General features: G+C 44.9%; 1 protein-coding gene across 1 annotated transcript in view; it reads left to right on the top strand.

Annotated features, from left to right (window-relative positions):
- vps39 (VPS39 subunit of HOPS complex) overlaps positions 1-21,207 on the top strand; it is a 79,097-nt gene that overhangs the window by 42,277 nt on the left and 15,613 nt on the right. The window contains exons 11-19 of the mRNA XM_067991174.1: positions 4,514-4,643; positions 5,211-5,353; positions 5,850-5,990; positions 13,900-14,041; positions 14,653-14,739; positions 15,324-15,397; positions 15,731-15,829; positions 17,321-17,438; positions 20,948-21,076. Coding sequence (XP_067847275.1) covers positions 4,514-4,643; positions 5,211-5,353; positions 5,850-5,990; positions 13,900-14,041; positions 14,653-14,739; positions 15,324-15,397; positions 15,731-15,829; positions 17,321-17,438; positions 20,948-21,076 — 1,063 coding nt within the window. The remainder of the gene's footprint in view (positions 1-4,513; positions 4,644-5,210; positions 5,354-5,849; positions 5,991-13,899; positions 14,042-14,652; positions 14,740-15,323; positions 15,398-15,730; positions 15,830-17,320; positions 17,439-20,947; positions 21,077-21,207) is intronic.

Here is a 21,207-nt window from a genome sequence, read left to right as displayed (position 1 = left end):
CAGGGGAGTGGGACTAAATGGAAAGCTCTTACAAAGAGCCGGCACAGGCATGATGGGCCGAATGGCCTTTCCTGTGCTGTATGATTCTATGATTTTTGTTTATTCATTCTTGGGATACGAGCATTGCTGGCAATGCCAGCATTTGTTGCCCTTGAGAAGATGGCGATGGACCTTGTTGAACTGTTGCAGTCCATGTGGTGAAGGTACCCAGCGACAATAAAGGAACAGCAATATATGTCCAAGTGAGAATTTTATGTGACTCGGAGGTGATGGTGTTGCTCTTGTCCTTCTAAGTGGTGGAGATCATGGGTTTGGAAGGTGCTGCCAAAGAAACCTTGGTGAGTTACTTCAGTGCATCCTGTAGATAGCACACACTGCAGTCATGGTGCACTGGTAGTGGAGGGAGTGGATGTTTAAGCTGGTGGATGGGATGCCGATCAAACAAACTGCTTTATCGTAGATGTGGTCGAGCTTCTTGAGCGTTGTTGCAGCAACCGTCCAGGCAAATGGAGAGTATTCCATCACACTCCTATATTGTGCCTTGTAGGTGGTGGAGAGAGTTTGGGGAGTCCGGAAATGAGCCCCTCACTGCAATATACCCAGCCTCTAACCTGCTCTAGTAGCCACAGCATTTACGAGGCTGGTCCAGTTGAGTTTCTGGCCAATTGTGACTACCCAGGATGCGATTGGTGGGGGAATCAGCAATGGTAATGTCATTGAATGTCAAGGGAAGATGGTTACGCTCTCTCTTGTTGGAGATGGTCATTGTCTGACACTTGTGTGGCATTAATTTTACTTGGTACTTATCAGCCTAAGCCTGGATGATGTCCAGGTCTTGCTGCGTGCGGGCATGGACTGCTTCATCATCTGAGGAATTCCAAATGAAGCCGAACACCATGCAATCAACAGTGAATAGCCCCACTTCTGATCTTATGATGGAGGGAAGGTCGTTAATGAAGCAGCTGAAGATTGTTGGGCCTAGGACACTGCCGAAGAACTCGTGAAGCGAAGTTCTGGGACTGAGATGATTGGCCCCAACAACCATAACCATCTTCCTATGACTCCAGCCACTGGAGAGATTTCCTCCCAATCTCCATTGATTTCAGTTTTGCTCAGGCTCCTTGGTGCCACACTTGGTCAAATGCTGCCTTAATGCAGTCACTCTCACCTCACCTCTGGAATTCTGCTCTTTTGTCCTTGTTTGGACCAAGACTGTAATGAGGTCTGGAGCCAAGTGGTCCTGGCGGAACCCAAACTAAACATCGTTGAGTAGGTTATTGGTGTGTAAATGCCACTGATAACACTGAACGATTCCTTCCATCACTTTGCTGATGATTGAGAGTAGGCTAATAGAACGGTAATTGGCCGATTTGTCCTGCATTTCTATATTGTTGGGTAGATGCTGATGTTGTAGCTGTATTGGAACAGCTAGAGGTGTGGCTGGTTCTGGAGCACAGGTCTTCAACAGTACAAATGACGTTTGTGATGGTGGGGACCTCAGCAGAAGGCGAAGAAGGATCATCCACTCGGCACTTCTGCAAATGCTGCCGCCTTGTCATTTGCACTTATGAGCTGCCATTATTGAGGGTGAGGATTTTCATGGAGCCTCCTCCTTCCATTAGTTGCTTAATTGTCCATCACCATTCACGACTGGATGTGGTAGGACTGCAGGGCTTTGAGCTGATCCATTGGTTGTGGGATCGCTTAGCTCTGCCTATAGCATGCTGCTTCTGCTGTTCAGCATGCTTGTAGCCCTGTGTTGTAGTTTCACCAGGTTGACACCTCATTTTCAGGTATGCCTGGTGCTGCTTCCGGTGAACCAGGGTTGGTCATCTTTAATGATGGTGATTGAGGAGTGAGTGATCTGCCTGGCCATAAGGTTACAGATTGTGGTGGTATACAATTCTGCTGCTGCTGGCCCACAGCGCCTCCTGGATGCCCAATTTTGAGCAGCTAAATCTGTTAATCTATCCCACGGTAGTAGTGTCACACAACACGATGGAGGGTGCCCTTAGTGTGAAGATTGGACTTGGTCTCCACAAGGACTGTGTGATGGTCACCCTTACCAATGTTGTCATGGACAGATGCACTTGTGACAGGTAGATTATTCCCTCGTGTTTGTTGTCTCGCCACCTCCTCAAGCCCAGTCTGATAGCTATTTCCTCACTATCCGACCAGCTCAGTCAGTGGTGGTATTGTCAAGTCACACTTAGAGTATATTCTATGCCATTGATATCCTCAGTGCTTCCTCCATGTGGTGTTCAACATGGGGGAGTACTGATTCATTAACTGAGGGAGAGCGATAGGTGGTAATCAGCAGGAGTTTCCTTGCCCATGTTTGACCGGGAGCCATGAGATTTCATGGGGTCCAGAGGTAATGTTGAAGATTCCCTGGGCCACTCCCATCTGACTGTGTGCCTACCTCTGGCGGGTCTATCCTGCTGGTGGGACAGGATATACCCAGGGATAATGATGGAGACTCTTGGACATTGGCTGATAGGTATGATTAATTGAGTATAATTTTGTCAGGCTGAATTGGTCCATGCAGCTTTCTTATTCTTTCTAGGCATTTGATAGCACTGAGTGGCTTGCAGACCACTTCAGAGGGCTGTTAAGAGTCAATTATGTTGGTGTGGGACTGGAGTCGTGTATGGGCCAGACTGGTTAAAGGATCAGTGTTTGGGCCTCAGCTGTTTACAATCTATATCAGTGACTCAGATGAGGGGACCGAGTGTAATGTATCCAATTTTGCTGACGATACAAAGCTAGGTGGGAAAGTAACCTGTGAGGAGGATGCAAAGAGATATAGACAGGTTAAGTGAGTGGGCGAGAAGGTGGCAGATGGAGTACAATGTGGGGAAATGTGAAATTATCCACTTTGTTAAGAAGAATAGAAAAGCAGAATATTTTTTAAAAGGTGAGAGACTAAGAAATGTTGGTAGTCAGAGGGATTTGGGTGTCCTTGTACATGAATCACAGAAAGTTAACATGCAGGTACAGCAAGCAATTAGGAAGGCAAATGATATGGTAGCCTTTATTGCAAAGGGGTTGGAGTATAAGAATAAGGAGGTCTTGCTGCAATTACATAGGGCTCTGGTGAGATCATCTGGAGTACTGTGTACAGTTTTGGTCACCTTACCCAAGGAAGGATATACTTGCCTTAGAGGGGATGCAATGAAGGTTCACTAGATTGATTCCTGGGATGAGAGGGTTGTCCTATGAGGAGAGATTGAGTAGAATGGGCCTATACTCTGGAGTTTAGAAGAATGAGAAGTGATCTCATTGAAACTTATAAAATGTTTAGAGGGCTTGACAGGATAGATGCTGAGAGGCTGTTACCCCTGGTTGGAGAGTCTAGAACTAGGGGTTATAGTCTCAAGATAAGGGGTCGACCGTTTAGGGCGAAGATGAGGAAATATTTCTTCACTCAGAGGGAGTTTAATCTTTGGAATTCTCTACTCCGGGGGCAGTGGATGCTCAGTCATTGAGTATATTCAAGACTGAGATTGATGGATATTTGGACACTAAGGGAATCAAAGGATATGGGGACAGGGCGGGAAAGTGAAGTTGAGGTCAAAGATCAACCATGATCTTATTGAATGGTGGAGCAGGCTTGAGGGGCCGTATGGCCTACTCCTGCTCCTATTTTTTTAAAAACTGAATTCAAATTCAAAAACTGCTATGGTGAGATTTGAAGTAGTGTTCTCTGGATTACTAGTCCAGTAACATATCAACTATCCTACCATTTAGGAACTAGTTGCCAACATGAATATTCACTGGATAAAGTAAATAAATGTTGGGTAGCAGTAAATAATATGTGACGTACCAGTAACAAGTGCTTGGGATAGGAATGATCTGAGCTGGTGTCATCTTCTGTTCCCCAAGAGCTGCAATTTGTTAACCCCCTTGCATTTCATACCTTGCACACTTACCTGATAAACTGGACTTGAGTTTCTGCAAAGTGAGCTGGTTAAGGAGCTCAGCCAATGGGGTACATAATCCCTGAAAATTAAGCACCTCGTACTACACATGCAAACGAAGTATGAAATGTTTGATGATTAAGAGGAGTTCAGCTACAATGGAAGATAGTTTGGGAAATGAAAATGCTGGGGGGAGGTGGGGGAATGACTGAAAGAATTCTGCGGCAGACGCTATTTTCCACAGCCACGGAATTGTGGAGCACTCTTCAGATTGCACCAATTTTCTTTGGTTTCTCCCCTGTATTTTACTCTGTATAACATTGGTAGGAAGTTAATTATGCCCTCTGGTAGACAAGTCATGCAGAGGAGAGCTTAGTGTTGGACAGGATACAGGCAGCACATTTTGGACAAGATGGAGTTCATGGGACGTGAACAAAGGAAGGCCCGGGTACTGCATTTGCTTGATTCCAATCCAAAATCCTCTTAAGTGGATTGATTCTTGTTTGGGTGTTGGGTGTCCCATGGTATTTGCTAATAGTGGCTGCCCACCCATCCTTGAGTATTTGTCTGAAGAGTTGCCGTTTGTGTTTCAGAAAATGAAGGATGACTCCGACAGCGATAAGTGGCAGCAGATTCACCACATTCAGAACCTGTTTGCTTTCAATCTGTTCTGCCAGAAACGCTTTGACGACTCCATGCAGGTTTTCGCTAAGCTCGGCACTGGTAAGAATGTGGCTATATTTTTTTTTTAAAAATGGTTGATGAACCAAGGCTCACAGTGCAGGACAACACTAAGTTGAAAACAGCAGATGATGAGTTGAAGCCCTCGTTAACATACTATTTATAATTCTTGCTCGGTGATTAGGTGACGCCAAGCTTGGGTTTTAAATGCTGATGTGATGAAGGAAAGGGAGAGAGAGAGAGAGAAATTTTATAGCTTGGAGGTCTTGAGAAGCAGTGAGTTGTAGTTGGAAACTGTACGGTGAGTCTTGATTTCAACATGTGAGAGTGCAAGGGAGGGTGCAGTATTGTGAATTTGGAGCTCACGAGAAATGAGAGAGGGCAGTTCAGAGGGACGCTATCTGTAAACTGAGGGGTGTGAAAGAGATTTGGATTTCAAAAGTTCACTTTTTAAGGGGTACGGAGCAGTGAGAAGCACTGAATTTGGACAATTCTAAAACTGTTGATCTTTGCTGAAGTTATTGGAAAGTCGTCTTTGTTCCCAAGTGGAGTTGAATTAAATTCACCGTGTCCTCTTTTGTGTTAACTTTATTGTGTTTGGTTTATCAGATCCCACTCATGTGATTGGGCTGTACCCAGATCTGTTGCCAGCTGACTATAGAAAACAGCTTCAGTATCCAAATCCTCTTCCCACACTATCTACTGCAGAGCTGGAGAAAGCACATTTAGCACTCATAGACTACTTGACGCAGGTAAACACACCTGGGGCAATCACGACTTACCTAATTTAAATACACCTGGGAAGGGGCTGCAGGGCTTGTACATAAATTGACATGAATGAATGCACCTGGGGGCTCATGGCCTGCCTGATTTGAATGCACATGGGGAGGAGCTGGGGGGCTTGTTCAATACCAACATGAGTAAATGAATGTGGAACAATACTTGGTATGAATGAATGCACTGGACAGTGGGGGTTGTACAGCAATGATATGAGTGAATGCATCGGGGTTTGGAGATGGTCGGAAGGGGTGGTATGCTACCTGGTTTGAGTGAACGCAATTAAATTTGAGGTGGCTTGTATCCACCTGTGAGAAGACTTGTAGACTGTTTAATGTCTGTGAAAGTGCACTGGGACTTGTAGAATAACGCATGTGGTAGTAAGGTATTCAGTGGGTTTAAAGCCAAAATTCTGGTGATAGTGTAAGTCTTCATTAACATATTGTTTATAATTCTTGCCATTCCTTCAAGAAACGAACCCATTTGGTAAAACAGCTGCATGATTCAGATCCATCTACCACCTCACCCCTCATGGAAGGAACTCCAACTATCAAGTCAAAGAAAAAATTGCTCCAGATCATCGACACAACATTACTGAAGTGTTACCTTCACGTGAGTAGGACAGCGTTGTGGTTCAGTAGGGCAGTAGGCTCAGCTTTAAAGATAAAAATTAATGTTACATTTTCTTCACTCTTCTGAAGGTCGTGACTTGGAATGAGTCTCCTTTCAGCCGTGCCGTGTGCCCACCCATGGTGATCAAATGATCTCTGTTATCAGTAGGCCACACAATGTGATCAAACGGTCAGTGGCCCACACAATGTGATCAAACAGGTTTTAGCTTAGCAATTCCAGCTTACTATTGCATCACCCAAAACTCATTAACCCTACGCTTGATCTAACCTAACACTTGCTAAAATGTTGTTCTATCATCCACTTTGCATCCTTACACCCTACAACTGCAAATTGAAAGCTTATAAGAAATCACACACAATCCATCCCAGACTTTGTTTTCACACAATGATTGTAATCCATTCCCTGACTTTCTGTTGATTATCATACGATGATTGTAATCCATTCCCTGACTTTCTGTTGATCACACGATGATTGTAATCCATTCCCTGACTTCCTGTTGATTATCACACGATGATTGTAATTCATCCACTGCTGTTTATAAGATGCACGAACACAAGAATGTCAAGCTGCTTGGTTACTGACAAGTCTGTTAGTGAATGTAGCTCTGCTTGAGACACTGCCTCCTGTACATGGTGTGCATTATTTAATAAGTGACAACAGATTTCCTCCAATGGCTCAGTTGGTAAAGGCAGCATGTATCAGAGCCATACAGATCAGAAAATTCTTGGATTAATTCCTGGTCTGTGCTGAAGCTGATCCCAGGTGGGATGGCAGTTGTAGCTTTATAAAATTGCCCTCAGCACCCTGGGTTTGTTTTTTTTATTATTTGTTCATGGGATGTGGGTGTCGCTGGCAAGGCCAGCATTTATTGCCCATCCCTAATTGCCCTTGAGAAGGTGGTGGTGAGCCACCTTCTTGAACCGCTGCAGTCTATGTGGTGAAGGTTCTCCCACAGTGCTGTTAGGTAGAGAGGATTTTGACCCAGCGATGATGAAGGAACGGTGATATATTTCCAAGTCAAGATGGTGTGTGACTTGGAGGGTAACGTGCAGGTGATGTTGTTCCCATGTGCCTGCTGCCCTTGTCCTTCTAGGTGGTAGACGCCGTGGGTTTGGGAGATGCTGTCGAAGAAACCTTGGCGAATTGCTGCAGTGCATCTTGTGGTTGGTACTGTGCGCCGGTGGTGGATGGAGTGAATGTTTAGTGTGGTGGATGGGGTGCCAATCAAGCGGGCGGTTTTGTCCTGGATGGTGTCGAGCTTCTTGAGTGTTGTTGGAGCTGCACTCATCCAGGCAAGTGGAGAGTATTCCATCACACTCCTGACTTGTGCCTTGTAGATGGTGGAAAGGCTTTGGGGAATCAGGAGATGAGTCACTCGCCACAGAATACCCAGTCTCTGACTTGCTCTTGTTGCCACAGTATTTATATGGCTGGTCCAGTTAAGTTTCTGGTCAATGGTGACCCCCAGGATGTTGATGGTGGGGGATTCGGTGCTGGTAATGCCATTGAATGTCAAGGGGAGGTGGTTCGATTCTCTCTTGTTGGAGATGGTCGTTGCCTGGCACATGTCTGGCGCGAATGTTACTTGTCACTTATGAGCCCAAGCCTGGATGTTGTCCAGGTCCTGCTGCATGTGGGCACGGACTGCTTCATTATCTGAGGGGTTGCGAATGGAACTGAACACTGTGTAATCATCAGCGAACTTCCCCATTTCTGACCTTATGATGGAGGGAAGGTCATTGATGAAGCAGCTGAAGATGGTTGGGCCTAGGACACTGCCCTGAGGAACTCCTGCAGCAATGTCCTGGGGCTGAGATGCTTGGCCTCCAACAACCACTACCATCTTCCTTTGTGCTAGGTATGACTCCAGCCACTGGAGAGTTGTCCCCTTGATTCCCATTGACTTCAATTTTACGAGGGCTCCTTGGTGCCACACTCGGTCCAAAGCTGCCTTGATGTCAAGGGCAGTCACTCTCACCTCACCTTTGGAATTCAGCTCTTTTGTCCATATTTGCCCAAACTGAGCATCGTTGAGCAGGTTATTGGTGAGTAAGTGCTGCTTGATAGCACTGTTGACGACACCTTCCATCACTTTGCTGATGATTGAAAAGTAGACTGATGGGGTGGTAATTGGCCGGATTGGATTTGTCCTGCTTTTTGTGGACAGGACATACCTGGGCAATTTTCCACTTTGTCGGGTAGATGCCAGTGTTGTAGCTGTACTGGAACAGTTTGGATAGAGGTGCAGCTAGTTCTGGAGCACAAGTCTTCAGCACTACAGCCGGGATGTTGTATCCAGTGCACTCAGCCGTTTCTTGATATCACATGGAGTGAATCGAATTGGCAGAAGACTGGCTTCTGTGATGGTGGGGATGTCGGGAGGAGGCCGAGATGGATCATCCACTGGACACTTCTGGCTGAAGATGGTTGCAACCGCTTCAGCCTTGTCTTTTGCACTCACGTGCTGGACTCTGCCATTATTGAGGATGGGGATATTTACAGAGCCTCCTCCTCCCGTTAGTTGTTTAATTGTCCACCACCATTCACGACTGGATGTGACAGGACTGCAGAGCTTTGATGCGATCCGTTGGTTGTGGAATCGCTTAGCTCTGTCTATAGCATGTTGTTTCCGCTGTTTAGCATGCATGTAGTCCTCTGTTGTAGCTTAACCAGGTTGGCACCTCATTTTTAGGTACGCCTGGTGCTGCTCCTGGCATGCTCTTCTACACTCCTCATTGAACCAGGGTTGATCCCCTTGTTGGTAATGGTAGAGTGAGGAATATGCCGGGCCATGAGGTTACAGATTGTGCTGGAATACAATTCTGCTGCTGCTGATGGCCCATAGCGCCTCATGGATGCCCAGTTTTGAGCTGCTAGATCTGTTCTGAATCTATCCCATTTAGCATGGTGGTAGTGCCACACGACACATTGGATGGTGTCCTCAGTGTGAAGTTAGGGAGGGTAACTGCCCCGATCATTATCCAGTGACCACTGCCAAAACTTTCACAAGTGTCAGAGGATGACAGGATCAGGCTGGATTGTGATGCCTTCTACAGTCGGAAAGCCTGCTTACACTAACTGGCTAGCTCACTCATGAATAATAGTAATTTTGGCATAGTATTAGAGGCTATTGGTGCCCACGAGCCAGCATCTTCATGGGATGAGGGAAGACAACCGAGGGGGAAAAAAAGAGAGCATTAGTACCTCAAGCCTTCATAATTTCCTGCTGCAAGAGATTAACCTAGTGCTTGATATTGATGATTGAGATGTAGCTTTCGAAGTATCATAAGATACAGCGCAGAGGGGAGGCCATTCGTGGGACTAATTGGATAGCTCTTTGTTAGAGCTATCCAATTAGTCCCACTCCCCTGCTCTTTCCCCTTAGCCCTGTAATTTTTTTCCCTTGAAGTATTTATCCAATTCCTTTTTGAAAGTTATTATTGAATCCAACACGCTTTCAGGCAGCGCATTCCAGATTATTACAACCCGCTGCGTAAAAAAAATGTTTCCTCATTTTGCCTCTGGTTCTTTTACCAATCACCTTAAGTCTGTGTCCTCTGGTTACGACCCTTCTGCCACTGGAAACAGTTTCTCCGAATTTACCCCATTAGCAGGACACATCACCCCAACTGGACCTCGCAAGGAGCTACGAAGCCAAATCGAAGTATAACATTATAAGCCTGCTAACATACTTTTTATCACCAAGTGTGTAGACATGTTTTTCTAATACTTATCCTGGTGCTGTGTCTAAGTGCAACCTGAGGGCTAGTGTCACAAGAGGTGGTTAGCTGCTGCTCAGTCAAAGTCACTTTTAGGACTAAGGAGGCCCTTGTATCATGACTGCTGCATCCTGAGAAGGACCGACTGTGGGCTGCAACTCGTTGTGCAACTACCTGGTCAGCCTGGCTCTGCCTCCTACCTGCTCTTTTCATAGACAACTGAAAGGCTAAGCCAGGGAGCTGGCCTATGCTGATATCCCGAGAAGCAGCAGCCTCATGTGGGTGACCTCGGCTCCACAACTGGTTCTGGGCTCAGGTTTCCGATGACCAGTGACCTGCGGGATTGCAGATCTAATGGTTCCCAAGATAGTGTATCCTGTAACCCAGCCCCAAGTGTCTGAAGGTTGGAATGCAAGGCACTCGCAAGTTTCCAGAGCTGCAGTCTGTGCTTCCATTGTGGAGGAGGCACCTAATTGTCCTGGGATGTTGCTGTTGGGGTGGATGGTTGCAGTATGCAATGAAGCTGCCGCAGATTCCATTGATTTCTGCAATTGAGCAAAAGCGTCACTCAAGTTCCTGCACTTGAGACCAGTGGACTTGTGTCACTTGCTGCATATCCTAGGAGAGCAACCTCAGAGCCCATGCCCTTAGTTGGGATCTTTGTAGAACATCATTCTTTTCATTGCAGACTAGAGATATAACAGTCCACAGCCTTCTCAGCCAAAGACTATCTCTGCAGCCACCATTGGTGAACGGCCAAGTCCTTTTCAACTCCAGCTCCCTAGTGCTCACTTGGTGCAATATCCAAATCCCTACATTCTGGATCCCGACTGGTGTAAGCCTCTGAACTGGTGTGTGGAAGAGATAAAGCGGGTGATAAAAGAAAAATTTATATAGTGCCTTTCACATTGTCGGGATGTCCCAAAGCACTTTACAGCCAATGAAGTATTTTTTTGCAGTGTAATCATTGTTGTAATGTAGGAAACACAGCAGCCAATTTGCACACAGCAAGCTCCCACAAACAGCAATGTGATAATGACCAGATAATCTGTTTTAGTGGTGTTGGTTGAGGGATAAATGTTGGCGAGGACACTGGGGAAGCATTCCCCTGTTTTCTTTGAAATAGTTTCACGGGATCTTTTACATCCACTTGAGAGGGCAGATTGGTTTTAACGTCTCATCTGAAAGACGGCACTTCTGACCGTGCAGCACTTCCTCAGTACTGCCCTGGAGTGGGACTTGAACCCAGAACCTTCTGACTCAGAGACAAGAGTGCTACCCACTGAACCACAGCTGATGTTGATAAAAGCAGTGTAATAGATGGCGAGGGTACAGGGGCGCCAGAGGTGCAAAGGGTGGGATAGTCGTCATCGTCTTCTCTCAGGAATTTGAGACGTTCCTCATGCTCGTCGTTATCATCATCCTCTTCTCACCCCCACCTTGCTATGTGGAGCCTCCAATAGGGGAAAGGATATGAGGTAAATATCAGTGTCCAACAGCCAGAGAGAATGATGAGATAGAATCATAGAATGATGCAGCATAGAAGGAGGCCATTCGGCCCAGCATGCCTGTGCCGGCTCTTTGAAAGAACTATCCAATTAGTCCCACTCCCCTGCCCTTTCCTGCAAATTTTACCCCTGCAAGTATACATCCAATTCCCTTTTGAACGTTATTATTGAATCTGCTTCCACCACCCTTTCAGGCAGTGCATTCCAGATCATAACAACTCGCTGAGTAATAAAAAAAATTCTCCTCATCTCTTCTCTGGTTCTTTTGCCAATTATCTTAAATCTGTGTCCTCTGGTTACTGTCTCTTCTGCCACTGGAAACAGTTTCTCTTTATTTACTCTATCCAAACCCTTCATGATTTTGAACACCTCTATCAAATCTCCTCTTAACCTTCTCTGTTCTAAGGAGAACAACCCCAGCTTCTCCAGTCTCTCCATACAACTGAAGTCCCTAATCCCTGGAACTATTCCAGTAAATCTCTTCTGCATCCTCTCTAAGGCCTTGACATCCTTCCTAAAGTGTGGTGCCCAGAATTGAACACAATACTCCAGCCGAGGCCTAACCGGTGTTTTATAAAGGTTTAGCATAATTTCCTGCTTTTGTACTCTATGCCTCTATTAATAAAGCCCAGGATCCCATATGCTTTTTTAACAACCTTCTCAACTTGTCCTGCCATCTTAAAAGACTTGTGTACATACACCTCCAGGTTGGTCTGATCCTGCACCCCTTTAAAATTTTACCATTTAGTTTATATTGCCTCTCCTCATTCTTCATATCGAAATGTATCACTTCACATTTCTCTGCGTTAAATTTCATCTGCCATGTGTCTGCCCATTTCACCAGTCTGTCTATATCCTCCTGAAGTCTGTTACTATCCTCCACATTGTTTACTACATTTCCTGAGTTTCGTGTCATCTGCAAACTTTGAAATTATATCCTGTATAACCAAGTCCAGGTCATTAATATATATCAAAAAGAGCAGTGGTCCTAATACCGATCCCTGGGGAACACCACTGTATACTTCCCTCCAGTCTGAAAAACAACCGTTCACCACTACTCTCTGCTTTCTGTCCCTTAGCCAATTTTGTATCCATGCTACCACTGTCCCTTTAATCCCATGGGCTTTAATTTTGCTAACAAGTCTATTATGTGATATTTTATCAAATGCCTTTTGAAAGTCCATATACACAACGACAACTGCACTACCCTCACCAACCCTCTCCGTTACTACTTCAAAGAACTCAATCAAGTTAGCCAAACACTATTTTCCTTTAACAAATCCGTGCTGACTTTTATTTATTAGTCCGTACTTTTCCACATCCTGGATTATTGCCTCTAAAAGTTTCCCCACCACTGACGTTAGGCTGACTGGCCTGTAATTGCCAGGGTTTATTCCCCTCCCCTTTTTTTGAAGTGGTTTAACATTTGAAATCCTCCAGTCCTCTAGCACTGCCCCCGTATCTAAGGAGGATTGGAAGATTGTGGCCAGAGCCTCCGCAATTTCTATCCTTACTTCCTTCAGTAACCTAGGATGCATCCCATCTGGACCAGGTGATTTTTCTACTTTGAGTATTGCCAACCTTTTAAGTACCTCCTCTTTATCTATTGGATAGGATAAAAATATCGCTACTACCTCCTCCTTTACTGCTGCATTGGCAGCATCCTCTGCTCTGGTGAAGACCGATGTGAAGTATTCATTTAGAACCTCAGCCGTACCCTCCGCCTCCACAAGAAGATCTCCTTTTTTGTCCCTAACCCGCCACACCCTTTGGCCATCCTTTTACTATTTATATGTTTATAAAAAGACTTTTGGGTTCCCTTTTATGTTAGCCGCTAATCTAGTCTCATACTCTTTTTGCCCCTCTTATTCCCTATTAGCTATTTTTGTTTCTCTGGGTGTTTGATTCAAATGGAAACCCATCGCCATATTTGAGTCTCCAAATCAAGCTACTGCGAAATTTACACACGTCGAGTTTGTTTGTGCACAAACTACCCCAAACGGACATACCCCATATAGCACAGGTTGGCTGGGACCAGCACAGAGCATTGGTGAGCTGCCTGCTCCTTGCTGAGCCGAATATAAGGATTCCAGCCCCCATTGATGGATCTATCTCTCCCAGATACCCTTAACGAGGCTAGCTGATCGATCAATTAGCAGTGCCCTGGAGTACCACTGACCTGCCTGGCTCATATATCGGAGTCTGGAGAGTTGTTTCTGATTTAATATCTCATCGCTTCATGTGCCATCTTTGACCTGAGGGACCTCCCTTTCCACCGCTTGGCAAGGGTCATCATGGAAAGAAGCTCTGATACACTTAGTGTGATGTTTAATTTGGTAGGAGGAGCAGAGAAATGTGACATTCATGGTGTCTGTACAATTGCTGGGATGGTATCAAGTCACTGATGCATTTAGAACTGTTCAATTTAGTGTCTTGTGCTGGCTGTTCCTGGAGCCAACTTTCCTCCCACGAAAGAAGGGGTTTCATGTGAATATGTTTATATTAGAAATTGAAAACTCAATGTCCCAGCTCCTCCCACCCCGGAATGTTGGGAATAATTCACAGTCTTTGCTGGCGGCTGTGTATTTCAGACAATGTTCTCCCCACCCCTCTGAATGCGGGTGATAATTCACGGTGTCTGCTGGCGGCTGTGTGTTTCAGACAAACGTGGCGCTCGTGGCCCCGTTGTTACGGCTGGAGAACAATCACTGTCACATTGAGGAGAGTGAGCATGTACTGAAGAAAGCACACAAGTACAGCGAGCTGATCATTCTGTATGAAAAGAAGGGCCTGCATGAGAAAGGTAACAGCATTTGTTTATATCTTTGGTCACTATTGTAGTTCCATTCCCTTTTATAGGAACAGGAGGCCATTCAGCCCTTCGAGCCTGTTCCACCATTCAATTAGATCATGGCCGATCTGTAACTTAACTCCATCTACCTGCCTTGATTCCATAACCCATAATACCCTTGCCTAATAAAAATCTATTAATCTCAGTTTTGAAATTTTCAATTGACCTCCAGCCTCAACAGCTTTTTGGGGGAGAGGGTTCCAGATTTCCACTCCCCTTTGTGTGAAGAAGTGCTTCCTGACATCCCCCCTGAACTACCTAGCTCTAACTTTAAAGTTATGCCCCCTTGTTCTGGATTCTCCCAGAGGAAATTGTTTTTTTCTAGCTACCCTATTAAATCCTTTAATCATCTTAAACACCTCAATTAGATCACCCCTCTACCTTCTATATTCAAGGGAATACAAGCTTACTTTATGCAACCTGTCCTCATAAATTTTCTTGGTATCTTGTAACTATTGTAAAGTTGTGTAGTGATTGTATTTTCCATTGTTGCTGCGTCCAGCACTCTCTGCTTTGTTCTTTAATGATGAGTACTTCAGGAATTGCTGTCCTTTCCATTGTAGCCCTGCAAGTCCTACTAGATCAGGCAAAGAAAGCCAATTCACCACTGAAAGGCCATGAGCGAACGGTGCAGTACCTCCAAAGACTAGGTTAGTAATAGTTACTATTCTTGTATAATATATACAGTGACTGCTAGTCCCCTGGAATGTACAACCCTGATAACTCAGTTGGTAAAGACACTGAGCAAATAACTAACAAGGTTGATCACTGCTCTATGGTGAGTTACCTGATCTGAGCCAGAGCAGCAATTTTGATATGTTACAATTGGCCTCAACACTTCTGGGCTAGGAAGAAGAAAATGGCTCCTGATCATGATCCAGTGACTTCAGCATAACATGTTTATGTGGACATTGAGTGAAGACAGGATCACGATTCGTTTTGATGCCTTTTGTTCACATGCACTTGCAGTTCAGATTCTTATTTTAACCTGTGTCGGTGAGTGGAGTGCACTAACATTTCACATATGCCCTCGATTAAAATTGAAGTGTGATAAATGGGAAACTGTTGGGAAAAGCCTTCGGGAGCATTGGGATTCAGGCAGCCACTCGAGGTCCTCCAGTAAATCTGGAGTTTTTCTACTTGGTGTTTGATGGGTCATCACTTGATGCTTTTAATTTAAATAGTGCTGTAAGTGTTGTAGATGAGATTGACCTCTGTTTCTATTTCTTTTCAGGGAAAGAGAATTTGAATATTATTTTTGAGTTTTCTCTTTGGGTCCTGAAAGCATGTCCTGAAGATGGGTTAAAGGTAGGGATTTGGAACACTCTTTAAAGTTTTATTTTTAACTAAGGATCAAAACTAGGTTGCTATGATCAATTCTTCAGCAGAGTTCTGCAATCACCGTTCTTATATACTTGCACTTCATCAAAGTGGTGTTTGATGCTGGCTGGAACAGTGTTTGTGAGAGAGAGGGAGCTGTTTAGCTGCAGCACAGAGTGATGAAGGGGAGTGCTGTGGATGGAGCAATGTGTGGCATGAAAGGAAGAAATCTGTTTGGAGCAGAGTTACTCGAAGTTTGAGTGCTCTGAATAAAGCAGCATATTGGTTTCAATTTGTGGGTTTTTTTCCTTCTGTGTTTAGATATTTACAGAGGATCTGCCTGAGGTGGAAAACCTGCCCAGAAACAAATTGTTGGAGTTCCTGATGGAGAGCTGTAAGGAGCTTGCTATTCCATATCTGGTAAGAACTATTGCTGTTTGTAAGCAGTAATAATTGTGATCTTGTCCCCTTTGTTAACACCTCTATGCAGACTTTTCAGTCACTGGGTGTTTACTTGAGGCGGAGGGGGAAGAGTGACAGAGTGGTTTGGGTTTCAAACTTTTCCACACTGCTTCTTTGTTGCCTTTTGATCAGTTCGAACATGTAGCATGCCACAGTAGAAAATATGCCAGCAATGACCATTCCTGCCCCTTGCCACCCTATCTAAATCTCCCCTTCATTCTGCTGCACAGTCCTCTAGCACCTTGCCCTAGTACCTATTCCTTTTGTGGACCCAGACGGTGAGTGTCGGCAGGCTATTTTCATCCCAACCGAGCCTGGTCCTGACATCCTTATGTGCGCTTTTCAGCAGGAGACATGGTACTGATCGGGGTGGGAGGAGAAATAGAACCCTGGCTGGTTTATTTTTTTCCTGATATGGGACCTTCAAGTCTATGGCTGAGGCATACACTTCTTTATTCACCCAATCATCAAGGGAGCCTGCAATGACTATTGTCACAAAACCACAAATCCATTCTTTCAGGTAACAAATAAAGCTTTCAGATGCTGTTCGTGTAGCTGCATAACATTAATTTGTTTGTATCTGGATTGGTGATTCAACAACATATACAGGCAGTATTTATTTTGATTGTCTAGATGTATAGAGGTTAACGTGTCAGTGGTAGCATTCTCATCTCTAAGTCAGAAGGTTGTGGGTTCAAGTCCTACTCCATAGACTTGAGCATATAATGTAGGCTGACATTTCAATGCAGTACTGACAGAGTGCTGCCCTGTCAGAGGTGACGTTAAACCGAGACTCCATCTACCTTCTCAGATGGTTGTAAAAGATCTCTAGGCTGGAGAGTCCTGGCCAATATTTATCCCTCAACCCACATCACTAGAAAAGCAGATTATCTGATCATTTACTTATTGTTGTTTGTGGGAGCTTGCAGCGTTTCCTACGTTACAACAGTGACTACACTTCAAAAAGTACTTCATTGGCTGTAAAGCGCTTTGGGATGTCCTTGGGTTGTGAAAGGCGCTATAGAAATGCAAGTTACTCAGAGACCAGGAAAAGTCTGTACTAAGAGCTCATCCCAGTACTGGGGACATAAAGAAATCTAAATATACTGAGTTCATGGAATTCAAGACAGCAAATTAAACTAAATGAAACCCAAAAAACGAACCTGATGGTGCTAGTGCAGTTTAAAAGGGAGCTGCTTTGTTTTTCAGTGTTCTCCCCAACTCTTCTGAAGGTGCACTGGGGTTTGATTCCAAGGACACCAGCAGCACTCCATTCTTCACTGTCATTCTTCGTGTAAACCTAGACAGTGAGTGTTGGCAGGGTATTTTATCATGGTGGGTACGGACCTGAGATATAGCTCAGCAATACACCTTTGCCCAGTTGGCCATTGTGAGATTATTTTTATTAATCATATAGTGATAACTGTTGTTTATCCTCCTTCCTCCAAGGAACACATCATCTATATCTGGGATGAAACAGGGCCAGTCTTCCACAATTGTCTAATCCAGCTGTACCGTGAGAAGGTGCAAGCCCTTATGAAGGAATACCTCAACTCTCTACCTGAGGGTAAGGCCCATGTGTGCAGATGATCTGCACTGCACAGCTATGCATTTTCTTCTAAGTTCCAAAAAAAAATGTTTTGGTTTATCTGGCCAATCTTTTCTGCTATTTTTTTCTCTTCTCCTCCCCTGACCTCCCTCGCTGGGGCACAGCCCTGACCTCCCTCGCTGGGGCACAGCCCTGACCTCCCTCGCTGGGGCACAGCCCTGACCTCCCTCGCTGGGGCACAGCCCTGACCTCCCTCGCTGGGGCACAGCCCTGACCTCCCTCGCTGGGGCACAGCCCTGACCTCCCTCGCTGGGGCACAGCCCTGACCTCCCTCGCTGGGGCACAGCCCTGACCTCCCTCGCTGGGGCACAGCCCTGACCTCCCTCGCTGGGGCACAGCCCTGACCTCCCTCGCTGGGGCACAGCCCTGACCTCCCTCGCTGGGGCACAGCCCTGACCTCCCTCGCTCCCAAGCTCAGTGCATGTTATAGAAGGCAGCAGTAAAGAACCCACCCTGCCATTTTGCACTGAGCCAACAGCACTGAACTGTCACACTGCAAGGAGCAGCACTAAACAACCCACCTTCCAGCACTACTGCCCTTCATAGCGGCAGCAGTACCGAGTTGTCACATTGTCCTTTCTGCTTTCTTCCCATAGAAATCACACCAGGTTACTTTAGATACCAAGCAAGCTTTTATTAAATGAAATATTGTTACTATGAGACGGCATTGAATCTTATACCATTCGGACAAAATTTAGTAAAGATATCTTTTTCATGATTCCTTCTCTTTGTCCCTTCTATCCATTCTCTCTCCCCCATTATCCTCAATCTTTAACAGCGTGTGCACTCCAGACACCGGCTCAGATTTATTGTCAGTTTTGGTTGACTCACCAGGTGATGTGATTGAGTAAAATCCAATACAGTCACCACCACTTAACGTTAACTATTTGCCTAATATTACCATAGGCATCAATTACAAAGGCAGCGCTTAAACTATATTAACCGTTCCAATTTCAAGCAGTTCAAGCAGCTATTTGCACCTCTTTCTTTAGTCCCATTCATAGTATCCTGCAATGGAACAAATTCCAGCTCCGTTTTAAAATGAACACATTACAAGCTTTTCTGTTACCAGTGACGAAGATGAGAGTGTGGGCTTGGCCCATTTAACTCACCCTCCTATGGACACCATCCGTCCGCCCCCATCATAGTCTGACCGCCTCTTAAATGGTTCCAGGGCTTGTTGAAAATTTTGAGTCTGGTGAGGTACACGAGATATTTAGTATTGGCACTGGGGCATTTAGACAGTAAATAGAGAGACGAAGGATGAAGATTTCCTCCGTGCTTTCATTACAGTTAAATCTCTCGTTGTGCCACGCCGCATTGCTAGAGACCTCCAGGATCTCGGCTGTCAGCTTACAACAGCCACCGTGTATAGCGGGCAAACTGCATTGACACCAGTGCTCCCACTATAAGTGGTGCGGACTGTATCCACCTCCACTTCAACCTGCTTGTTTTCCCTTTGTTACACCGGACAAACCTGCGAAAACTTGCCGTGCAAGTTGGGTCTAAGGTTGAACCGCAACCCCATTTAACTCCTGAATGCTGCTCACCTCCAGACAGGCGGGCAGTTGAAAGAGCTATACCGTAGTTTCTTTCTTTTGCCACTAGAACAGTGGTTTTCAAAATTCCGTGTCGGGGATCACCCTGGAAATACTGACATGCTCCCAGGGACCCCTGAAAATATTGACACCATCCCAGAGACTTTGCTGCAAATATTTACAAACTTTCGGGGGATCCCTGCAAATATTGACACCATCACAGACCCTCTGCAGATATTGATACTATCATGGACCCTTTGCAAATAGCAGCACAGACCTGGCGACTCGCTGTCCTAATTTCTGAAAAACCGTGTCTGCCACCCAAAGGAAAATCATGGTGTCATTGCAGAAAACATTTTTTTTATTACAGTACAGCAAAGGAAATAATGTACTTCTAAGTCAACACATACAGAAAAATTCAGAAATCTGGTGACCGATGAGCAGAAATTTGCTGACTTCCTCGACCTGCCCTAGGATGTGGGAACCCCGGTTTGAAAACCTGTGCACTCTAGCATGACAATGAGAGCTTAATGTTGGAGCACCATCCAGTGGGAGACATTGGGGAGTACAACACACTGATTCAGAACAGAAGAAATAAGTTACACTGTTATAGTGCCCTTGCATCTGAAAGCACTTCAAAGACAATTAATCACTTTTGAAGTGTAATCACTTGTTTCGTAGACAAACATAACAGCTAATTTGCACACAGCATGGTCCCACAAAGCAAATAAGATAAACCGAGATAATAAGATTAGATTAGGTAATCTGTTTTGTAGGTACTGGTGGAGGAATTAACATGGCAGAACACTGTTCTTTGAACAAGTGCTGTGGGATCCTTTACATCCCCCTAAACAGGCACTTGGGATCGTGCTTTAAGATCTCATCCAAAAGACAGCATTTCAAATGATGCAGCATATCTTCACTGTTGCACTGGAGAGTCAGCCTAAATTATGTGCTCAAGTCTTGTTGGAGTGGGGCTTGAACCCACAACCTTCATGAAAGCTACCACTAAGTCAAGCTGACACTTTTGGATCCAGTTTACAAAATAATTACAGATGAGGAAGACCATTCGGGGTCATCCATCCAAAAAGACTCTACAGTCCCTTCATTGCAGCACCCAGTTGTTTCTTAAATGGTTCCAGGATTTTTGCTTCCATTACTCTGTTCAGAACCCATTCCATATATTACCCACTCTTTTTGTGCAGAAGAACCTCCTGATTTTAGTTCTAAATTTGCCTTTTACTAGTTCACACCTGTGTCCGCTTTTCCATACTATTTACTGTCTACTAAGACTATTAATTCTCTTTGAACACCATTCACTGGGTACGTGTGCTCCCTGATTTTCTTTTTTACGTGCAGTACTTCATTGGCTTGGCTGACACTTACTGGCTGTTGTCCAGAAGATGAAGTTTAATGCAGACAAGTGTAAAGTACTACACATAGGAAGGAAAGATGGTGACACACTACTCCATGAATGATGTTGAAACAGTTACGGATGAAGTTGAAAGAGACCCCCTACGAGTCTTGGTGTACTTGATGTTGAATATGTCCAACCAGTATAGAGCAGCACTCAACGAGGCCAAAGGAATTCTGAACTGTATATCCAAAGCATTAGAATATCAGTTATTATAAGCTCAAACTGTATAATGCTCTGATCGGACCACATCTTGAGTACTCTGTCCAGGTCTGCCCACTTACATATTTTGACCAACTCACATTTTCTTTCTGAACGTCCTCCTCCTAGCTTGGTATCATCTGCAAACTTGACCAGTTTGGTAGGGATCCTTTCTTCTCTTCTCCTCCACCCCCCCCCCCCCCCACCACCCCTCTTAAAAAATATCAGCCTCAAGTTGTTTTTTACCCCCTAGCTTCTTGCACATAGTTTATAAAAATTTGTATTCTGATCACTTTGGGTTACTTCTTTTCCAGATGAAATTCCTGTTCCTGCTGGAAAGGAAGAAGGGGAGTTGGGAGAGTACAGGAACAAGCTACTGTGTTTCTTGGAAATCTCAACACATTATCAGCCCAGCAGGCTCATCAGTGACTTTCCATTTGATGGTAAGTGGCCGCAGTGGGTAATGTCTGGACAAAATGTTAATGAACATAGCTTGTATGGGCATTTCATTGCTTTGGCTAGACATATGTAGTGAGATGGTTTTTCGTGGCTAACATGAAGTTTTGTTAAATTT

The sequence above is a fragment of the Heptranchias perlo genome, chromosome 10, assembly GCF_035084215.1.
Source record: "Heptranchias perlo isolate sHepPer1 chromosome 10, sHepPer1.hap1, whole genome shotgun sequence".
Lineage (NCBI taxonomy): Eukaryota > Metazoa > Chordata > Chondrichthyes > Hexanchiformes > Hexanchidae > Heptranchias > Heptranchias perlo.
Note: the sequence above shows the minus strand (reverse complement) of the source record. Positions and strands in the feature narration are given on the sequence as shown.